The sequence below is a fragment of the Pseudorasbora parva genome, chromosome 13 (genome assembly GCF_024679245.1).
Source record: "Pseudorasbora parva isolate DD20220531a chromosome 13, ASM2467924v1, whole genome shotgun sequence".
Lineage (NCBI taxonomy): Eukaryota > Metazoa > Chordata > Actinopteri > Cypriniformes > Gobionidae > Pseudorasbora > Pseudorasbora parva.
Genome location: NC_090184.1, coordinates 38,445,016 through 38,469,231, shown reverse-complemented (window position 1 = coordinate 38,469,231; position 24,216 = coordinate 38,445,016). Strand labels below are relative to the sequence as shown.

Sequence of the window (24,216 nt, the reverse complement as noted above, 5' to 3'; positions counted from 1 at the left end):
GTTACATTGTTTTGTACAATGTTATTTTAAGTTAAATTAATACATTTTAATATACATTGAAATGTAATAATAGGGTTATTATTATTATGATAATAGGGTTGTTGACGTTACATGGCCAAGGTTGTAAAACCTTGTAAAAATAATAGTTTTTTCACAAATTCACAAAATTTCAATTCGGCCAACTGAAAAATGTAGATGTGATCAGTCACTAGAAATTTTCAATTGGAGACAATTTAAAAAAAATTACAGTGTAGGATATTCATTCATCATACAGAGATGGACTGTTTTTGTTCTAGCTCAGCAGCGAAAATAGTTTTAAACAAAGATCATAGCAAAACCATAGCGCATCTGATGTAACTGATGCAACTGTTAGTGTTTCTCTGTCTAAGGAGCTTTACACACAACCGTATCAGAGCTAAATAGGCCTATTTGAAGACATGTAATGTTATGCATTTCATTACACATATAGCCAACAACATATTTCCCAAACACAACATTTTGGCCAGTAAAAATTCTGAAAATGCTATATATGTGTATGAAATTGTCATCGTAGGTGCATAGGTGCATGTCCACTGTGAGATACATAATCTAAAAAAAAAAATCCAGAAATCCAATATATGATTTTTTAAACTATTTATTTGTATGATACAGCTGCAAATAAGTATTTGAACACCTGTCTATCAGCTAGAATTCTGTCCATTAAAGACCTGTTAGTCTGCCTTTAAAAAGTCCACCTCCACTCCATTTATTATCCTAAATTAGATGCACCTGTTTGAGGTGTTAGCTGCATAAAGACACCTGTCCACCCCATACAATCAGTAAGGGTGCTTTCACACCTGCCTCATTTAGTTCAGTTGAATCGTACTAGAGTTCGTTTACCTCTTTGGTGCGGTTCGTTTGGTCAGGTCTGAAAGCAGCAATTGCACTCGGGTGCGCACCAAAAGCGGACCAAACAAGCGTACCGAGACCTCCTTGAAGAGGTGGTCTCAGTACGATTTCAAACAAACTCTGGAGCGGTTTGTTTGTGGTGAGAACGTGATCCGACCTCGAACAGAACCAACTGCAAAAGTACTGATAATTTTTGGACTGAACCAGCTGCCGTAGTCAGCTGCGCTGACATTGTGTGCATGATATTATTACCTGATAGATCGTTGGCAATATTTTCAGATGATGAGCATGTCAAGAGTTAATAATTAATGCACACCTCCTCTTGAAGTGACGAGCGATGCGCGCTCACCGTCTGCAGTGCATTAGAACGTTGTTTTCATGTCGCATCCGCGCTTCATTATAGAAATGTTTTGTTTGCATACTGTGGTAAATACACACAGTGTAGTAGATTATGGCCAGGGACAAAACTGGCCCGCGCAGTCGTCTCTCCATAGTGTTATTATAGTTTGCTGGCTTTGCCTCTCCTGTTGGAATTTTCCCACATGTAAATTCTGACCAATCGAAAAGCAGTTTAGGAAATACGCCATGGCCAATGAGTGATGTGGATGTTGTCACGTGCCTGCGTTTTGGTTCGTTTCAACTGGTTCGGACCAAAGCAATCAGTGTGGTGTGAAAAGGAACCAAAAAATCTGAAAAATGCAACAATGTATAATTGTTTGCCCTTGGTTCGGACCAAATGAACCGAACTAGAGATGTGAAAGCACCCTAAGAATCCAACTACTAACATGGCCAAGACCAAAGAGCTGTCCAAAAACACTAGAGACAAAATTGTACACCTCCACAAGGCTGGAAAGGGCTATGGGGAAATTGCCAAGCAGCTTGGTGAAAAAAGGTCCACTGTTGGAGCAATCATTAGAAAATAGAAGAAGCTAAACATGACTGTCAATCTCCCTCGGACTGGAAAAATTCCAGGGTGTTCAAATACTTTTTTCCTATATATATATATTTATATCCCTTCACGGGTGACGTCACAGGAAAATTCACAGTTCGCAGTGCGCATGTTGGGGTCAGAAAGTTCATTCCATCCCATTGAATTGTATGTTAACCAGAGAATTTCTCGTCAAGAAAAAAATGTCTACTTACATCGTGAACTGTGAAAATCGCACCAGTTGTGGAGTCAAGTTTTTCAGGATTTCCACAGGATCTCCTCCGTTAAAGAACATCGACGACATATGTGGCTGCAAGCTATAACGGGCTGGTGTGTTAATGATGTCACACAGGTGGTGAAGTATTTACTGCTTTTAATTAATTAACTTGAGATCGAATTCATGCTAGATTTTTTTGCTATAAATTACATGCCATCTGAGAACTAATTCTCTTTTTTTTTCTCCGTTATTTTGCTTCATTTCCGGATTCGTTCATAAGCTTGTAATTCTTAATGTACGCACATGCACTCGTCAAAAAAGGTGCATTGACAAACTAAAAGACACAAATGACATTTGTATGTATTCAAAATAAAATATATGATTGTACTGAATGTCAGCCACATTCATGCAAACAAGAAAATCTGCTGCACAGGTTGAGAGCTATCGTTGCAACCACACAAGTTTGCGATGAGGTTCGTTCAAACGATGGTTTCGGGAAACACAGACTCTATGTTGTTAACAATGAAACTAATAATACTTTTGGCTAACGATGCTTTTGTATATTCATTTAATCTTGCACAAACAATTGGTACGTTTATAGTCATTGTCTGTGTTTTATATGTGCCTTATAAATACGTGCCCTTTTTACTAGTGAACCTAAGCTGGTCCATTACCTGACTTAAGCCAAGGTTAAAAAAAAAAAGTGGTAATTTACCGTTAATAGCCGCACGCTAGCGCCAACATTATGACAACGATGGTAGAGTTAAGCCATGGTAAGTAGCCTAAACAAAATGTTTTCTGTAAACTGTAAACTGATTCAATAGTTAGGTGAAGTTTATCTGGCAATTTTACCTGTGGCATGTCTTTACTTTAGTGTTTTCACTATGACTACAGTACAGTAGATCACGTTGTTTTTCTGACCCCATGATGCGCGCGCACCTACGATGTTTACAAACATTGAAGGGGTCTATAGTGAACTGTTATTATTTATATATAAACGCTAACAGTTGTGTATAACTATTGTGAGTTCTCTCTGTGTGTGTGTGTGTGTGTGTGTGTGTGTGTGTGTGTGTGTGTATGTGTGTGTGTGTGTGTGTGTGTGCGCTTTTACATTGTACTTACATTTTAAAAATGAAATGCATGTAATTACTATGCCTGTGATTAATTTCTGTAGTTACATTTATAATTACACTGTTGATACTTCCCTTACACCTAACCTTACCCACACCACCACACCTGCCAATAACATTACCAATGTCCCACTCAATATCAACAAAAGTGTTTTGCAATACAATATGAACACTTATTGTACTTTTTTTTGAGTAGCTACACAGTAGTTACAGCAGCACTTGGCAACTTTTGCTCTCGGGGTCCCCCTACAGTTGGGAAAAAATAATGTCCTCAACTACTGTCGTAAACTCTGTCCACCTACAACGGGGGATGCCATCGCGCGTGCATTTGTTGACATGACAACCCTCATAGCCCTGAACTAGTAATGCGCGGGTCGTCTCATAACCTGCGGACCCCGTATGTCTATTTAATGGTCGCGGGTGCGGGGCGAGTTGTAAAAATATATACAGTGGTGCGGGGCGGGCCAAATAACTTCATAAAAGCGTCCCCGCAGGTTGGTGCAGCACAAACAGTTAATTACTGGAGGAGGAGTTCACATGCAGGTGTTCTTCTGGCGGCGTGTGTCGTGTGAAATGTCTTCATCCCAGGTAACGTTACAGTCAGTGGCATGTTTCAGCATGTCATATGAATATAATTTCATGGGTTTTATTTTTTTCAAACGCCAAATAATCACGATGCTCACGTTTACAAGCCAGCGTCATTATAGTAGTCTATTGGTTACCGTTTTACAGAATCTATATGATACTTCAATTCAATGTTTGAGTGGTAGGTAATAACCATAACAAGCATGACAGCATCGGTCGGGCACGCCGACGAGCAAACCCTGGTCCAATGTTGATCCTCGTCCTGCCTTTAATCCCATCACTTTTTCGTTTCCTCTTATTGCTTTCCTACAATGAAACCTTTTCTTTCTTATTTGTCTCTGCTGCTTCGGACATGACTATATTATCCGACGAACAAAGTTGTGCTCGCACGTCCGAATTTAAGGAAGTGTGGGTGTTGGTGGAAGTGACGTATATGCCGTAAAGCAGTCGAATTTTGTAGTTCTTTTTTTTCTCGGGTTACTACCCGAAACCCGAAGTTTAAAAGTACGATTAAAAACGATACAGACCCAATCAAGCTATAGCAGACGTGTCATTCAACCTATTGTAAGTCGATGTATCATCACAAGAGTCTTGAAAATATATTATGAAGGTTGAAAAGTTATCTAGTGCTGTTTAAGGCCACCAGATATAAAGTGGGACTGCGGTTTGTGTTAATACATACAAGTTTTATGAAACTGCAAATGTTTCTTTTCAGTCTACTTTTCAATCTAGTTTTCATTTGAATCCTTTTTTTTTTTTTTTTTGTATTTGCTTTGTAACAATGACTTTTTCTGTGTTTACAGACAGTGTTAAGGTCCTCAACTCCTCACCAAATTGTTTTGGAGATGTTTCTGTAAATGTGAACGGCTCTACATTTAGAGTGTGCTACAATAATGTGCATGCCAAACTGGGGTTGGTGGTATGTCAAGAGCTTGGATGTGGAACGCTGCTGGCTGTTGAAAAGGACCCCAACTATGCCCTAACTAAAAGTGCTATGCACTTTGAGTGCCAGGGCGACGAGACGTCACTGTGGCATTGCCTGGCCAATGAGATCAATGATTGCCAGACAGCCACTGTTATATGTGCAGGTAACTAAGACAGCCTTGCAGCTAATTATGATCTACTCAGAACATTCAGGAAAGTTACTCAAATCACCTGTAACTGATGCAATAATAAAGTATCATGGTTTTAAATGGCAGGCAGCTTGGATGTGCGTTTGAGTAATGGTCTGGGTGATTGTTCTGGACGTGTAGAGCTGAAATGGAAAGGCTCATGGAAGCCCATAAGCTTCAAAGACTGGAGCACTGAAAACTCAAACGTGGTGTGTGAACATCTCAAATGTGGCAAATCTTCTAACGTTTCAATGAAAGAAACAGTTGAGAACAAATGGGAGCAACTGAAAACATCATGGGATTTCAAGTGTGGTAGCTCTTCAGCAAAACTCCATGAGTGCTGGAAACAGGGTACATCCAACCCCATACATGCTAGAAGAGAGCCAAATGTAGAAATCTTTTGCCAAAGTAAGTAATAATATATATATACAGCACTGCAGAAAGTCTCAAAAGTAATTATATATATATATATATATATATATATATATATATATATATATATATATATATATATATATATATATATACCAACATATTGTTATTAGAAAATGTAACTTTTTGACTTTTTTTTTTTTTTACAATATTTACATCATTTTCAAAAGAATTCATCCAAGTAGTTTATTTGTTCATTAAGTAATTAAATCTAAGGTGTCACCCTGAGTACTCTTCATGTAGAGCATGCACTATAATTAACCACAAATACTTTATCTTCATTCTCAGATGAAAATATTATGCTCTTTGAAGGTGATTCCCCCTGCCGGGGGATTGTACACATCAAGAGATTTGATGATGTTAAGGCTCAGATACCAGCGAACGAGACAGAAGCCATCAAGATATGCCATCTAATGCAGTGTGGTCCTTTAAACCACAGATCCTTTGAAAAGCAGCTCAACAGCACATATATCAATGTCACATGTTCAGGTATGTGTGTCACCACAATGTCTCATGGTTTTTAACCTAGTATATATGACTTCAATTTTCTGCAAACTTTTCATCTGTTCTTGTGAATAGTAGTTTACTTTAGGATTACATAGACCATATCGTACACTTTTGTAGCATTTGTTTGTTTGTTTTCCCCTGAGGTTAGTCAAGGTGCCTTATACAACTCAAGTAATTGACTCGTTGACTATATTGTTATTCTGACTACTGTCATTTTATTGTAATTATATCTCATTGCCAAGAGTTTTTGATGGAAAACCACACTGAATTCAACAGCAAACCATAACCACGTGCGGTCTTAAAGGCACAGCGTTCTTTTAAAAAAACAAAACAATAATGTGTCACCCAGAATCTTACTTGGATTTTAGACTTAAAGAAGGAAATACAGTACAGTACCTGTCTTTTTTTATGTTTTTGAAGTCTCTTTTGCTCACCAATGCTGCATTTACTTGATCAAAAATATACAGTAATACTGTTTACTGTAATAACTGTTTTCTATTTGAATATATTTCAAAAATATATTTTATTCCTGTGACACAAAGCTTAAACTTCAGCATCATTACTCCAGTCTTCAGTTTAATATGTTGATTTGCTGCTCAAGAAAGAAGAACGTTTTATTATTATTATTATTATTATTATTATTATTGTTATTATTATTATTATCATTATTTTCAAGGTTGAAAACAGTTTTGCTGCTTAATATCTTTGCATATTAATGGCAGTAAATTATTCCTAATTCTCCTAAATTTATATTTTACATTTTAATTTTTTTTAAAAAAGAAGGAAAAAAAAAAGCCTGTCGCTTTGGAAAGTGTATGCTTTAATTAATTTCTGTAATTACATTTACATATAATTACACTGTTCAGCCCACCCTTAAAGATTCCACAAAACTGTCCCCAACCTTAACCGGTTAAAAATAATTTGAAGTGTAATTTGATTGTTTAGTTTGTCTTGCGTCCATTAGAAAACACTGAGGGCAGGGCAGGGGTTATGACCTCTACTGGGACCAACACCTAGGGGAGATCGAGGAGCAGAGGCTTCAGTTTCCGAGAGGAGTGCTGAAGGCTTGGTTAGAAGCAGGGAAAATGGGCAAGCATAAGGATTTATGAGTGAGTTTGACAAGGGCCAAATTGTGATGGCTAGACGACTAGGTCAGAGCATCCTTGAAACTGCAGCTCTTGTGGGGTGTTCCTGGTCTGCAGTGGTCTAAGGAAGAAACAGTGGTGAACCGGCAACAGGGTGGGTCATGGCTCATGAATGCAAGTGGGGAGCGAAGGCTGGCCTGTGTGTTCCGATCAAACAGACGAGCTACTAAAGCTCAAATTGGTCAAGAAGTTAAAGCTGTTAATGCTAATGTCTAGTGGAGTCCATGCCTCGACAGCAAAAGGGGGACCAACACAATACGATTATATAAGATCATCATGTTATGCCTGATCAGTGCATGTGTATGTATGCCGTTTTATTTTTAACCTCCAGAGGGCCTAAAGTTACATAGTGTAGGTTTAACATTGCTCTGTGTAAAATGCTTTTATTCTTAATTATGCCACTTGTAGGCTCAGTGCGTATGGCACTACGGAATAACCTTAATGAAAAATGCTGGGGAAAGGTGGAGGTCTGCAGAGAAGAAAAATCAACTGAGTGTAGAGGAGTTTGCTCCTACGCCTGGGAAGATAAATATTCCGAAAAGCTCTGTGAAGACTTGGAATGTGGTGATCCAATTACGAGCCAACTTCCAAGAGAAGAAAAGTCTGTGAGCATCAGCGGTGTGTACTGCTTAACGGAGGGGCAAAAAATGAGCACGTGCAAGTTTACTGACAGCAAAGACAGCTGCGCCATTAAAGCAGTGGTTTGCTCAGGTAATGTGCACAGTTCCTTTGTTCACTGACAAATGTTTGTATGTTGTTGTTTTTTTAGTCATCAGAAATTTGGCAATGTTTTTATTTTTAAGTGTCAAACTTAAAAGATGTTAAGGGGATAATTTGGGATACACTAGCCTGACAATCCAGACCCACATCAAGATGTTTGGTCTGGAAACTCACCATAGACAGGGCTCAATCCGAGGGGCGGATAAACGGTTGTCTTTCAATCTCCCTCTGCACGCGATAGGATAGCGCTACAACCAACCAGAGCAACGAAGGTGAATCCAGTCGGCAAAACTCAGAACACATCTTCCCTTTTTAAGAATGACGTCAGTGCCGTTCTTTTCTCAGAGAAAAGATTAAATCCAAGTCTTCCAGAGTCGTGGTCAAAGCTGATTCGAAAGACCGCCGTTTGCCAGTTTCTTTATTAGAACCACGCAAGTCATTATGTTAAGCCCTGCCCACCGACTCTATACACAATGTGATTGGCCTGACCAGAGTTTGGCATTTATAGCTCAGAAGTGTATTGAGAGTTGCAAACTCTCAATACTCAATACATTTGCAAAATCAGGGCAAAAATCGGGCAGTGTGAACTAGGCTTAAAGCCTAGTTCACACTGCCCGATTTTTGCCCCGATTTTGAGTCGCCGACAGGTTTTGCGAAATCGCCGACAAATGCCCGAGATCACAGGCAAATCGGTGCTCCTGCACGCGAGTGACAATCACGCAGTGTCAATAATCAAAGACGCGATCAGAGAGAATCCCAGACGAGTTGCCGACGCCGGTGAGATATTTGGCATGCTAAATATCTGGAGCTGTCGGCGATTCAAACTCCTGCTGTGTGAACAGCGTTCTGACTGAAAATTACATCGGCGATGACCGACAGCCAATGAAAGAGTGAGATGCAGGGCAGCGGGAGGTTCAGGGAGGAGTTATAGATAGAATATCAGTATTTTAATAGATATATTTACAATTCTATCAGACAGAAACAAACGCCAAACATTTGCACATCCAGCCACAGCAGCAGCACATTAAATAATTATTTATTTACCTCAAACTGTCTTTGCAGAACAAAATCCTGGCTCCCTGTCTCTCCAACAATTTCTTCCGCCATAATCTTTTTTTTCTTTTTCTCCACAAATCAGCGCACATACAGTTTGAAGCAAAAATTGTGCAGTTTATCATTTTAAATAACAATTCAAAGTCTCGCGCGAGAACTCCGATCTGACGCACGTGTGATCTCGCGTTGTTTACTCGGCACATCGCACGTGTAGTTGGGAAACGTAGTTTGCGGAGAGAGAGAGAGTTGTCGGCGATCCTTCCTCTTGTTCAGTCATGCAGTGTGAACTCCTCTGTCGTCAAACCATCGTGCAGTGTGAACACAGCAGTGACTGAATGATACCCCAGATAGTCATGCAGTGTGAATAGAGCAGTGACCCGACGAGTTTGAAAATCGTGCAGTCTGAACTAGGCTTAAGCAGTTCTTGAGTAATTTGTTTGAACAACAATAGGAAGTGTAGAAAATAAACCCAGAATTAGCACCTAGACTGAGCTTCTACACATTATCTTCGTTACAGAAAGACTTGTTTTCTTGCTATTATCTCATCACAGAAGCGCCGCTGATGTAAATCGGTAGAGGAAACTATTTATATTTATTACATTGGGAATTTAGGATGCACTGCTGGGGTGGCAGACAGGGTGGCAATGGTTTTTCTTAGGGTGGCAGTTGAACCCCACCCAGTAGATCCGCCCCTGCACCGTGCCACGTCACACGTGACTACACCAAACTCATGTTATTATGAAATATTACTGCGCGTCACTGATTGGTTGAATTGATCATATTTAGTGACGTTTTATAGCATATCAGTAGCCTAGAAATCTAGACGCACCCTAGCGGCAGCAAATTTAATTTGCCCGCAAGTCTGGTCTAGCAACTCTCAATTCCTATCTGAGCTGTATTCCTCAGAATCTGGACGGCCCAATCACATCGTGTATAGAGTCGGCGGGCGGGGCCATAATGGCCGAGTTGCGTTTGCGTGCTTCTAGTAACACAGAAACTGGCGAACGGCGGCGGTCTTTCGAATCAGCTCTGCCCGCGCCTCCGGAAGACTTGGAGTTAAGCTTTCCGAGAAAAGAACAAAGAACGGCACTGAAGTCATTCTTAAAAAGGGAAGATGTGTTCGGAGTTTAGCCGACCGGATACAGTGAATGTTTAATCAGTCAGCGAGCTCCCCTTCACCGTCGTTGCTCTGGTTGGTGTAGCGCTATCCTATCGCGTGCAGAGGGAGTTTGAAAGACAACTGTTTATCCCGCCCCTCAGATTGAGCCCTGTCAATGGTGAGTTTCCAGACCAAACATCTTGATGTGGGTCTGGCTTGTCAGGCTAGCATATTCCCTACAATAACGTATTTCAAGGGACGGGTGGCAACCGTTTCATTTGTCCGTCGGAATCGATCCATATAGCAGCATGAAGGAGTTCGCTAAAATATTGGTGGGGACAATTTTGCCATCTTAAAATATTGATTGGGACTAGTACCTAGCGTCCCCCCCTAAACCTACGCCCATGCCTGCCGCTAGGGTGCGTCTAGATTTCTAGGCTAGGGATGCAACTGATTTAACGGCCAATATCAATTAAAAAATATATATTTTCAATATCGGCCATTAGCTGATTGTTTAAAATCAGATGATGTTCAGGGCTGATTATTGTTTGGCTATCACCACACAAAGCTGAACATTGGTCTGGGGAGTCTGCTCTATATTTTCTACTGCACAAGAGGCGTGATAATCGAGCATAATTCAAATGACTCTGTATGCAATTGGAGAGCACTTTATCCAATCAGACCACAAGAGGTGTGATAAACGGAAAACAACCTACCACTTCTCTATCCATCTTCGTGCTTAAATGCCTCCATTGGCATTCAGTATATTTCCACTCACAAGACCCATAAAGGCACTAAAGACATCGATACAAAGTCCATCTCACTACAGTCGCTGTACAATAATTTTACCAAGCGACGAGAATAGTTTTTGTGCGCAAAAAAAATCTAAATAATGACTTTATCTGCCATATAGGCAATCAAAATGTTTTTTTTTAATGCTCTTAAATGTGACATGGCAGATCGCTGTAACGCCTCAGTTCAAGCAGCCGTGCAGAGCTCAGTCATCTCTTTATCTTCAATACAAAAAAAACACATGCATGAACATCGAAAAGTATGTTGAGAGATATAGTACAGGCTACAACTTACCGAAATATCTCATGTAATCACTCAATCGGTGTTTGAAAACTGTGGAAAGACATCAATAAAACAGCTTGAGAACACACTCACTTAACCTTGCATTTACCTCAGACAAATTGTCCGGTGTTTGTAGAGTTATTAGTTAGCTAAAACATAAAAAATAGAAATGTTGTATACAAACATTTCAGTTTTTATTTGGGTGTAATTATTATATTTTAAAATGCATAGCAGTTGAATATAATTAGGCTCTGTTGTTAATTTGAACCTCTAATATTATACTAATGTGCCAAATGAGAGTGTTCCCTGCATATTTTCCCAGCATTAGCTAGGAGAGATTTTTTCCCCCCTTAAGAAAATCAAACTATCGGTTTCAGCAGATATTCTGAATAATCAGCTGTTTGGTGAAGAAATTTAGTATTGGTGCATCTCTAGTTAAAATGTGAGATTTTGTTAATCGTTTTACACATATGTTTTCATGGGTACCTTCTCCTACACTTCTGAGAGTTCTTATTTGCAATCTGCAAATACGAATTGAAAATCTGCAGGGAATTGAATTGCGGGCAGTCTCACAATGCTAAAGACTAAAGGAGAAGATACTCAACAATAGTGTTGACTTATGAATTTGCACATGGTTTGTCTTAAAGTATATTAAAAACACCACATACTCATATAAAAAAAACATTAAAAAACCTTAAACATTTATTTGATACTACCAACAGGCAGCATCAAAGCTAAACTGGAGGATCCAAGAGACAAATGTGCTGGAAAAGTGTCACTGTTTTACTCTGGGATGTGGACACCTGTCTGCCAAGAGAGTCTTACAAATAAACATCTTAAAGATTTAATCTGCAGGGAATTGAACTGTGGGGAGTTCGAGTCAAATTTGGTTTGGCGAGATGAGTATATAACAACTGGAATATCTGGAATTCAGTGTCTTGGCAGTGCCAAATCTGTTTCCGAATGCACCTTCACATACATTTCAACCAAACGATGTACTCCCGGCTATCTGAAATGCACAGGTATTTTGCACCTTTTAATGCTAATAATTGAGAAATGTGCCTACATTTCTTTTACATTTTTGCATCTTCTTTTAAACAAAAACTTTAATAATTATGACATTCATTTAACAGGATGGCAACGATTTTACATGTATAAAAAGGATGCCTCATGCAGTGGTCCTGTATATTCTCTATTAAATGTAAACGGTACAGAGAAATCACAGCTCGTCAGCGGACAGGGATGGGGCAAAGAGGAAGGGCAAAAGCTGTGCGAGTATCTACAGTGTGGAAACTACACATCACACGAGAACATATACTTGCCTGAGGAGACAGAGTGGTGGAATAAGACCTATAATTGCTCAGGGAAGAAGAATATATGGGAATGTGAGAGACAAGATCAGGCTGTCACGCTTAATGCGCATTTAAACATCAGCTGTGATGGTAGGAATGAAGGAATCACCTCCGTTATGAACTCATTCACATTCAGAACACATTCAGAATTATATTGACAATCCCCTTTAAATTCCAGTTCAGTTATAAATTAATAAATGTATTTGTGCATAGAACTGGAACAGTACTGGGGCTTAAATATATATATAGACATTTTAAAAAGACCAAAACTATTAAAATTGACAAAATCATGCAACAAACTAAACCTAAAACTAAATAAAATAAATAAATGAATGAATAAATTATATATATATATATATATATATATATATATATATATATATATATATATATATATATATATATATATATATATATATATATATATTATTTTTTTTTTTTTTTTTAACTAATTAAAATATTAATAATACTACGTTTTATGCTAAACACACACACACACACACACACACACACACACACACACACAAAGTTATTTAGTTATTTATTAAAGTAAATTAACACATTTTTAACTATATAGAACACCACTTCATTTTCCAGAATGCTCTAATTTACCCCAAAGTGTTCAAAACGGATTTAAACAGAATGGCAGTATTTAGCACTTTGCCTGTTTAGTTGGATTTTGTTGATTTGCAGTTAAGTCATTTCAATTCAATATACTGTGGCCATGGCAACATTTTCTTATTCTCATTCTCATGCCAAACTTTTCTAAATTCTAAAATTCTTTCCCAACTTCTCTATTAACCTACTTTACAGGAATATCTAATTGTCTTGTTTCTCTCATCTCCAGGTAATCCAGACATTAAGCTCTCAAGCCATTGCACAGGCAAGGTGTTAATAAATAATAAGCATGTTTGTGGGAATCATTATTATGATCAGATGGCCAATAGGCTATGTGAGAGCCTCGGATGTGGTAATGCCACCTACAACTGGACTTCGGCAAACACTGCTAAAAAAAATTGTTTGCATTTAAGCTGCACTGGCCATGAGATGAGACTGGGGCAGTGTGGCAATACAGAGGACAAATGTGAGGATATCCTTTCTGTGGCCTGTAGATGTGAGTCATACACATAATACTATACACTCGTAGAAGAAATTGTTCTATAAAGGATCTTAAGTTTCTATATAGAACCCTTTTTAAGTGCCAAAAGGGTTCTTTCTTGTCATAATAGAACCTTTTTAGCATAAAGGGTTCTTTGGGTTGAACTCCAAAGAACCTTTTATGCTAAAAAGGTTCTATTATGACAAGAAAGAACCCTTTTGGCACGTAAAAAGGGTTCTATAGAAAGGTTTAGGGGTTCCAAATAAGTAGCGCTGATAGAACCTTCTCTTGCAGGCTATAATTAGGACTGCTTAAGGGTTACTTCAGCGATAGCATAAGGCTTTGTATTAGTAAACCCTGTAGTATATTCTAATTATGGTTCTTCCCCCCTTATATCACCCTGAGACGAGAGAATTATGCATTTTATTTCTGGAAAATATCCTCTGATGATACAAATATCGTAATTTTGCATCATTGGAGGCTGTTTTGGCCAGAGGCTAAAGCCTACAGCCAGTAGAGGGAGCTATTTCCGCATGTTTTCAGCCCGCTCAAAGGGAAGAGATCTCACTCTCAAAATGCTCGGCCTCTGGCATTCATAACGGAGCGGTGCAGAGAAAAGAAAGTGTTTCAACTTTTCAATAAATTCCTATAAAAGTTTAGCTTCCATATGTGATCAGAAAACGTGCCAGACTGGACTAGCGCTGTAAATGACTGCCGCGCTTACCTCAGCTCTGCGCTCTCCGTGATGAATGGAATCTCTCCTGCGTTTGTCCCGTGACTTTCTTTCGGCTCACTCACACGTTATTGAAAAGCCACGTTCAGTTTTAAATTGTAGTGTTTATTCTCTAACTGAATGAAATGATTGTATTACTTACTAAGAAAATCAACGACGTTGGGGGCGTACAGTAGCAGTGGCTTAGGGTGTGGCCTTGTAGGGCAGCGAAGCAAGTGCATTCTGGGAGTTGTCTTTCATCCACAAGAGCCAAAAATTCATTTTGGCTTTTTTGCGAAAAATTTACCAGAAATTGCTTACTGGACACTTAAAGGACACTAGTGTGCATTACTTATGAGGATCTATTGACCGAAATGCAATATAATATACATAACTATATATTTTCAGTGGTGTATAAAGACTGTACATAATGTACTGGTATGCTTTTATTACCTTATAGAATGAGCATTACTGCAGGTCCGCATATGGTGAAGTTGGCATTTTGTGCCGTCAAGTTTTTACAGTGGAAAAAGTGACCAGTCTGAAAGTGACCAGCAGCGTTTTAGCAAAAATGTATGTCTCAAAACTGACAATATAATTTTAACATCAATGTTAACAAACAAAAAAAATTAATTGCAAATGTAATGTAGGCACGAAACAAAACTGAAGGGATCACACGCTTTCAGAGATCCCACTTGTGCACGTTTTGGTGTGTGTGTGTGTGTGTGTGTGTGTGTGTGTGTGTGTGTGTGTCAGACAGCGTGAGACTGCAAGTTGTTGTTTTTCGCAAGTTATTGTATTAACTCTTTTTAACATCAAGCACGACACATAAAAGTAATGTGCCCAGTCTATTTTCTGCTATATGCGTTGCAGCTTCGACCTAAAACATACTTTTTTTAAATGTTGAAAAGTAGCCTATTCAAATCTTTCAGATATTGCGTGCCATTGCAAAATGCATATTGCGATATACATTTGCGATATTTAGATCATTTTAATATATTGTGCAGCCCTAGTCATCAGTCACTCTCTGCTGTCTCAGACGACGTCATCTTTGTCCTGTGTCAGCCACCGTAGCTTCTCCATGTGCTTCGAAAGGGAGGGGTGAGCAGTGGGTGGTTGCAATTTGCAACCTCACCACTAGATGCCGCTAAATGCACACAGAGTGAACCGCTTATTCATCCGCACGCAGAGCTGAAAAACAACTCAAAAATGTTCCTCCGCAAAATGCATGCAATTTTGTTTTTTAACCGCTGAAGGGTCACAAGTTACATAGTGTACCTTTAAACATCTTATGAAAATTACGTTTTGTGGCTGTTGGTGAATTTCTGTTCGCTCATCTATATACTTGTGTATTCCTAATTTGCTTTTGACAGACATATACATGTTTTTTAAACATTAAAAAGATTTGTCAAATGTATGGAATATACTACCAGTTACTTCCAGAATTTACATTTTTATTGCAGATGGTATTATGTTTGGCTCCACTGAGAAGTGTGGCGGGAAGCTTGTGGTCAATTATAGAAATCAATGGGAATATGTCTGTGGAGAACTAAATAATACAGCAGAAGTTTGTCAAAAGCTTAATTGCAATACACCTGTGAGTGAAAAGGACATTAGACCTGATACAAGTGTGACCATTAACTGTCCAAAGAGTCACCATCCCACTGACCCCATTGGTCAGTGTGTGCATTTAGAAAAAGGGAGATGCAGAAAACCTGCTGAAATCAAATGTCAAGGTAAAAAATGACAGAGAAATAATAATTATCTATAATTTTTGTATTTATTTTACCCTGCTTTCTTGTTAATTAGCTTTAGTTCATGATTATTTCTGACCTGTGAAACTGTATCATTACAACTGCAGGTTATATTGAGAAAACACCTCCAGTCAGTTCTGGTCTGATAGTGGGTCTGACGCTGGCCATGCTGGCGTTGCTGATTATGGTTTTCATGTGGATGAATAGGAAACGCCTGCTTCTAGCCTGTGAGTATCGCTTGTCCCATGCAGAAAGATGTCGTCTTGATCTGCAGACAAACATTATTTTCACTCGCTGAAGTTACAGTGACATTTGAAGTGCCTTCATCCTCTTAACCTGTTGGTGGCGGTGTTTCTCGATCCTTGAATACATACTGAACAATAGCTAACAGAGGCACAACACTCACATAAATCTAAAATGATATAACTTTAACATATAACACAACATTAACCGTATCCATTGATCATCCCTGACCACCAAAAGCACAATTTTCTTTCTGTTTATCTTTTTGCAGTAAGACATTACAGAAATAAAAATGGCAAAGACATCAAGACTGATAGGAATGAAATGAATAACATGGATACGAAGGACAAAGGTACATTTCAAATAAGATTTTATTATTGTGTGTGTGCGTGCGTGTGTGTTTTGGTCCCCATGAGGAAAATAGCTTCTAAATAATGTAAAAATGCAAAAGGTTTTCTGTGATTACTGGTTTAGGGGTAGAGTTAGTGTAAGGAGAGAGAATATATAGTTTGTACAGTATAAAAATCATGTATATGGAAAGTCCCCAACATGAAAACACAACGTGTGCGTGCTTCTTTAAAGCAAAGATATTACTGCTCGCTGAATCTGTTTCAGATTTATCTCAAGGGAGCGCGTCATCGTTAGAATATGATGATTATGCGGATGTGGATACTGCCAAGAACAAGACAGGTAAGATATTCAAATATTTGTCTGTCTCTGCCTACACGTCCATTTTTCCATCCAATTGTTCTATAACACTGTAAAATAACATAACATGTTTCATCATGAATTTTATCATTTTGTCACACTTTACAATAAGGTTGTATTAGTTAACGTTAGTTAATAAAAATACAGCTGTCCATGTTAGTTCACAGTACATTAACTAATGTGATCAAGATTTTAATAATGATAAATTATTAATTATAAATAAACAATAACATTAATGATAAATAAATGCTTTATAACTGCAGTTCATTATTAGTTCATGTTAAATAATGTAGTGAACTAACGAACCTAATTGTAAAGTGTCAATCAATAATGAAGACAATATTGAACAAATGACATTTAAATTATTTTATTTACACTGGTTTTCCTTTCTTTTTTTCTTTTTTTAAGGCTAAATGACGTCCCATCCAATATTAGGCTAAATACATTAATATGAAACTGACTAAAATGTATAGAACATTTTCAGGCTCTATGAGAAAAAGAAATAAAAATAAAAACAGATAAATTATATGTAATATATTAATACATTTATCTAAATATGTTTTCTATAAATAAATATACATTTGCATATTCAGCATTCATACAATATCGTTTATACAAATGCTGTTTAATGATGCTTACTGTCGTGTTTTATAAGAGAAAGGACACAGGTTTTAGAATAACGAAATCCTAATTATCTAAATATATATTTGTTTTCTCCAACAGGAGAGGAGGATGCAGACAACAGAAGTGCAGGCTCTTCTGGGACCGAATATGATGACATTGAGGGACAAAACAGTGACACCTCTCCCCACCAAACTCACACTGATGACGAAGTCCCACTCCTTCCCATGCGATCCGTCAACATGCTTGGTACATCACTAAAAGGCACACCTCGCAGTGTGTGTTTGCATTTAGTTTGTACTCTTGAGGAAATGGTGGTGACCTTTTTCCTTCATGTTCTCTGCAGATCAGGACACCTATGAAGTGGAGACAGAGAAACAGGAGGACTATGATGATGTCATACCTGTCGAAAATGTAGGGAGAGCAGCACAAGCACAAGTAGATGTGGATGTGGATGCAGGCATAGATTCAGAGTCAGACACAGGTGTAAATGGAGATGCAGTGGTGGTGACCACTGAGGTAGAAGTTCATGCTAAACTAGAGTAATGATGAAGCCAGCCACGTGGTTACACTTCATTTCGATGGATAGTTTACCCAAAAATAAAAATGACATATTGATTTACTCACCTTCAAGCCATCCTAGATGTGTATGGCATTTTTCTTTCAGGCAAATACAATCAGAGGTATATAATAAAAAATGTCCTGGCTAATCCAAGCTTCATAATGGTAGTGAAAGGCATCCGTCCATTATAAAAGTAATCCAACTGACTGCCTTCCGTAATCAGCTTACGGAACAAGGGCGTTGTCTAGAGCGTAGTATCCATGTGATAGGTGTCATTTTTTTCACTTTATTTGTCTGAAAACAATGTATACACCTTGGATGGCTTGGGGGGGACGGAATTATGGGGTAAACACATTTTTTTGGGTGAACCAACCCTTTAATCAGAGCTGGGAGTTTTGTTGCACATGAAATTGGAATACACAAAAACACACACAAGGGGTTTTTGTGGTCATGATAAAAATGGTAACCAGTCCTTTCCTTACAAGTCAATTTGACCCACACAAAGAATAAAATGGTAAAAAATTGGGATTTAAAAAAAAAATATTTGTCAAAAAGTAAAAACACCAAACACACAAACACACAAATGAAGGCATAAGACTATAACATCCTAAATGCAGAACACACACACACACACACCTAGAAATTCCCATTAAAATGAATGAAGTGGTAATTAACAGGGTAATGAAAAAATTATAAAAATCAAATCAGTCACAGTGCAGACTTCAGTAGTTGTGAACATACTTATACTTAGTAGAATGTCTAAAGTTGGCCTTCGAAATAGTGTTACCCCAAATTTTACTTTTACAATAAAATATAAGATTTAGGATAGATTTAAGATAATAAGAGATAAGATTTTATGTACATTTCATTTTAGTAGAACATTAATACGTCCCCAAAATCCGAATGCTGTGTAATGATGTTAACTCTTAAGATTTATAAGAGAAAGGACACTGTTTTGGAATATCAAAATCTATTTATCTTCACAATAGAGTATGACTTGATAAAAACAGCTTTTTTGGTGCTGACAAGCCAGCCAAACTTGATAAAAAATCTTTAGATTTTGATATGTTTTATAGTTGTTTTGATCAGTTTTTGTCTGTTTTAAGTCTTGTACATTCTTGTTCATTTGTTTTTAATATGTTGAAGCTTATGAGCAGGTCCACATGAGATTTTTTGCCCTATATCATACACCCGACGCAATGCAACGGCAGACTCGACAAGTGTTTATTGCTAAGTGGCAATTATAATTTTCACGTCCAGCGGCTCATTGTTTAAACAGCATTTGTGCCCATTTGTGCACCCATGGCCATTTGTTGACATGACAACCATGATAGCCCTGAACTAGTGATGAGCGGGTCATCTCATAACCCACGGACCCCAGATGTCTATTTAATGGTCGCGGGTGCGTCCGACATCCGACATCCGACAAACAAACGACAATTTGGCTCGCACGTCTGAATTTAAGGAAGTGGTGGCGGTGGAAGTGACGTATATGCCGTAAAGCAGTGGTGGTGGTTGAGGAAATTCCCCCCTTCTATATGTAAAGCGCTTTGGGTGTCTAGAAAAGCGCTATATAAATGTAATGAATTAAGAATTAGCAGTCGAATTTTGTAGTTCTTTTTGTTCTCGGGTTACTACCCGAAACCCGAAGTTTAAAAGTACGATTAAAACGGTACAGACCCCGTCAGGCTATGGCAGACGTGTCATTCAACCTATTGTATGTCAATGCATCATCACAAGAGTCTTGATAAATATATTATGAAGGTTGAAAAGTTACCTAGTGCTGCTTTAAAGTGGCTTTTAAAGGGAATGGGAGATACGATTCTGGTTGGTTTATTTCACGTCACGCCCAAAACACACCCATGACTCCTTTTTAGACGATGCGCTGGGCGAGCCAACCATTTTTCCTGTCGTTAAACTAGAAAAAGTGGATTCGGACTAAGTGCACTTGTGCCATGCGCTTATATCATTAAAATAGGACCCATTGTGTTTTGAGAAAAACATGTTCAATTTAGAGAAAAAAGTCAAAAAATGTTTTTGAATAAACACATTCGATCAGTGTCATGTTCATTGCATACTGATGACATGACAGAGTTGGATTAGTCAAGCTCTATTAGGCTAGCCTGACAAGCCAGACCCACATCAAGATGTTTGGTCTGGAAACTCACCATTGACAGGGCTCAATCTGAGGGGCGGGATAAACGGTTGTCTTTCAAACTCCCTCTGCACACGATAGGACAGTGCTACACCAACCAGAGCAACGAAGGTGAAGCAGAGCTCGTTGACAGTTTAAACATTCGCCGTATCCGGTCGGCTAAACTCCGAACACATCTTCCCTTTTTAAGAATGACTTCAGTGCCGTTCTTTGTTCTTTTCTCAGAGAAAAGCTTAACTCCAAGTCTTCCAGAGTCGCAGTCAAAGCTGATTTGAAAGACCGCCGCCGTTCGCCAGTTTCTGTGTTTACTAGAAGCACGCAAACGCAACTCGGCCGTCGTCATTATGGCCCCGCCCACCGACTCTATACACGTTGTGGTTGGCCCGTCCAGAGTGAGGGGAATACAGCTCAGAAGGGTATTGAGAGTTCCTAGGCTTAATTTCAATAACGTTTTTTTTTTTTTTTTTGGTAATGATTTTAATGACTCAACATTGTGTTTATATTTTTTCCTCAGTTTTAATCTTGCATTATAATGTCTTTAATCTCAAGTGTTTCTTGGACCTAATCCTATTCTGTAAGAAACTTTGCAGTCATTTCGTTTTTTCCTGCCTTATTGTATTTGCTTGCTTTGAAAATGGCTTTGATGATGTTTCCATTTTATAGATTTATTTCACATTAAAGTAGGCTAATTAATAGTTTTGACTCTTTTTTACACTATTGTGCATTGTATTTGAATTTCATCTCCAGTAAATATCTCAAAAGATCTGGAGGCAAACAGTGTCATTGGAGATGCAGTGCTCTGGTGCCGTGAGTTAAACTGTATCATTCTATAAAACCTATAGTTTGATTCACAGCACAAGAGTTTGCTCTCTGTGTTTCATCAAGAATTCACCTTCTCAACCCCTCATGATCTGATCTGTGTATATTGCAAAAATGTCTGTTTGCATTAGATGTCTGCTTACATATGCTCACTACACTGAGTAACAGCTGCCATGTGCTATAACTAGTATCATTAGTGTTAGTGTATTTTGGTGACGTCTTGCTGTGGCCGGTGAAGTTCACATGTCATCTGCTTTACTCAAAGGGCTCATTTGTAAGTGGTTTGTGTAAACAGAACATGTTTCTTTTGAAGAGAAGTGACCGTGTGTCTTCAGGGGCCGGAATCTCTGAATAGAACATTCCGAAATTCAAATGAGGATTATCTGGGATTTGTTTAACATTCTCTACAGTTCCGTGAAAACTCTGCCAGTTTAAGAAGTTTAATCATGCGTCCTGATTTGTGCTCAACTAATGGCCGTGATATAGTGTGTATTTTGTTTATAGGCTATTGATGTTTAAACATTTTAACATTTTTAAAACAAAACTTTTAGCATGCTGATCTGAGAGGTTGGTTGTGGATGATTCTGACATAATCTTTTGGTATGTAATGTAATAAAACATTTTACAATGTGCTGTTTAATCAGTGTTTGGGAAAGTACATTTTAAAAGTAATGTGTTCAATATTGCATTACTCCCTAAAAAAGTAACAACTTTTGCATACTAAGTTTTTTTTAGCAAATGTAAAGGCCCTTTAACACCAAAAGTTAAATGAATAAGCCTCGGCTGAAGGAAATGTAGATTCACAGTAAAGGGCGCTGCTCAAACAAACTTTTCAGCTGTGCTGTCATTCTGGGGTGCGTTTCCTGTATAACTCAATGCTTAAAGCGACACTATGGGTGCGACTCAATAGGCTCCCTAGTTCACTAGTCAGGGCACTGATCAGGGAGTCAGCCCATTGACTTATGTCCTGATCAGTGCCCTGACTAGTGAACTAGGGAGCTGATTGAGACGCAGGGTATGTCATTTTTTCCGTCCGCTAAAGGGCGCCTATTCTAAACAAAGGCGTAGTTTGATGACGCCAAGTTTGAGCTCAAAATCTTAGGACATGTGGTCTTCAACTCACAGCCAGTGGAATAGGACTCATGGCAGGAATCATGTTAATGGATGTGATTATTAACGTTACTGTAGTATGAAGCAGAGCAGGAAAGAGTGTTAAAGGAGCTGAGCAAGGCCACTGGAGCGATTGTTGAGCAACACACGACTTGCGAGCAGCGGGACTTTTATTATGACGGGACACAGTCGCTATTCCCGTTTTTCCGGTAATGCAGCTGTTTATCATATTAGATACATTTAAGTGCGTTTAAAATTATGTAATGACGTTGCTTTGTGTGTTTGCTCAGCGGCTGCTATGCCTCTTGTTCACACTGCTAAGAGTAAAGCACTTCTGCAGAATAAAACCGAGGGTAACGCAGATATGAAGATGCCTGGCTCCTTGGTGAAAATTGCAATTTTCTCACAATTTACAAAAAGCTGGAAACATTTGGGATATTGTAAGAACTCAACTGAACAAAATAGTGTTTTTTTATATTTTACTGCAAAAATACGACATTTACATTTAATCATTTAGCAGACGCTTTTATCCAAAGCGACTTACAAAAAAAAGGGGAGAGTAATAGAAGCAACGGAACAGACAAGGCCAAAAACCTGTAAGAGCTGTAAGAAATCTCAATTAATTAGCACAATACACAACAATTTTTATTTTTTTATTTTTTATATATATTTTTTTATTTAAAGACAGACATCTACAACAAAAACTCACGTACGCAAAGTGCCGAACACTGGATTTTGATAGCTACGACATAGTTCACCTTAGTACGTTGCATTGTTGAAGAAATCAACTATAGCTAGTCGCGACTGTTTGCCGAAACCATATTAGCTGTGTCTCATTTCGTTAAATTTCGAAGGCTGATTCCTCCGGAGGACACGTCCTGTGTAGGATGCAGCCTTCGAAATTTAACGAAATGAGACACAGCTAATATGGTTTCGGCAAACAGTCGTGACTAGCTATAGTTGATTTCGGAGTGTCCTCAATCAGAATTAAACGAGACGTCCTTCGTAGGACACACAGGCAGGAAGTATCACGTTGCTATGCCAACACGTTCAGCCTCCTTGCACTCTCACGCCAGTTTATATGAATTAAAATGATATATAACTTAAATTACTATGAAATGTTTCTTGTCTTGACAGCAATATACTGTTCTAAACGTTTAAAAAGCACTAAAGCGTTGTAATCCTGTTAACCACAACTATCTGTTTGAGGTAATAGAGCTTAAAAATAAAAACAAGCTTGAACTTACATTTTAAACACCACACCTACGCTCGCATGTATATCTGGCAGTGGTGCAGTTTTTCCATATAATATAAAAAAATATATATGACGGTTGTTAATGGCGACGCAAAGAATTGTGGGTTATCTCCAGCGGCGAAGGCTACACTCATGCACACTCCGAAATCCTCTGAAAGAATGACGCATTCGAAGGTCGCATTTGAAGTGTCCGAGGACACGTCTCAATCCGTTCCCTACTTCTGTAGTCAGGGCACTGATCAGGACATAAGTCAATGGGTTGACTCCCTTATCAGTGCCCTGACTACTGAACTAGGGATCTGATTGAGACCCAGAGCTACTCACTTTTTTTGAAATGAGACGGCCTTATGACGTATGCAGCCTTCAAATGCGACCTCCGGAGGACGCAGCTTTCTGAAATGAGACACAGCACATCGCAAATCTGTTCAACCATGTTGATTAAGGATGTCACGCAGCTAGAAGAGCTAGAAGAGATCAAATTCATGATAGATTTTTTCTATAAACTATGGAACCTGCGGACTAATTCTTATTTTTATCAGTTGTTTTGTTTATTTCCAGATTCAATCACAGGCTCATTCTTACTAAGCACGTCCGCACATGTGCACTCTTCAAAAAAAAGTTGCTAAATCTCTTGACAAACTAAAAGACATAAATTACATTTGTATGTAATATGCCTATAGGCTATTCAACATAAAAAATATAGATTGCACTGAATGTCAGCTTGCTTATGTTGCTCAAGTTAAGGATTTATTCCACGTCATGCAAACTAAAAAAAAGTGCTTTTAACCACAGATTGAGAGGTGTTACAAGCACACAAGTTTCAGACGCTGGAACTATGGTTTCGGAAATGCACCCCAAGATAATCAATATCTTTCAGAAGAAAGTTTAATACTTTTGTTTCATCAATAAAAATAAATAAATAATAATCACAAATGC

The 24,216-nt window shown here is 38.3% G+C and overlaps 1 protein-coding gene across 1 annotated transcript in view; it reads left to right on the top strand.

Moving 5' to 3' along the window:
* LOC137039105 (scavenger receptor cysteine-rich type 1 protein M160) overlaps positions 1-18,537 on the top strand; it is a 29,926-nt gene extending 11,389 nt beyond the window's left edge. The window contains exons 5-17 of the mRNA XM_067414319.1: positions 4,552-4,836; positions 4,948-5,268; positions 5,581-5,781; positions 7,353-7,655; positions 11,613-11,912; positions 12,024-12,332; positions 13,090-13,356; positions 15,517-15,789; positions 15,915-16,034; positions 16,322-16,402; positions 16,666-16,740; positions 17,482-17,628; positions 17,726-18,537. Coding sequence (XP_067270420.1) covers positions 4,552-4,836; positions 4,948-5,268; positions 5,581-5,781; positions 7,353-7,655; positions 11,613-11,912; positions 12,024-12,332; positions 13,090-13,356; positions 15,517-15,789; positions 15,915-16,034; positions 16,322-16,402; positions 16,666-16,740; positions 17,482-17,628; positions 17,726-17,925 — 2,882 coding nt within the window. The 3' untranslated portion in view covers positions 17,926-18,537. The remainder of the gene's footprint in view (positions 1-4,551; positions 4,837-4,947; positions 5,269-5,580; positions 5,782-7,352; positions 7,656-11,612; positions 11,913-12,023; positions 12,333-13,089; positions 13,357-15,516; positions 15,790-15,914; positions 16,035-16,321; positions 16,403-16,665; positions 16,741-17,481; positions 17,629-17,725) is intronic.
* The last annotated feature ends 5,679 nt before the right edge of the window (positions 18,538-24,216 follow it).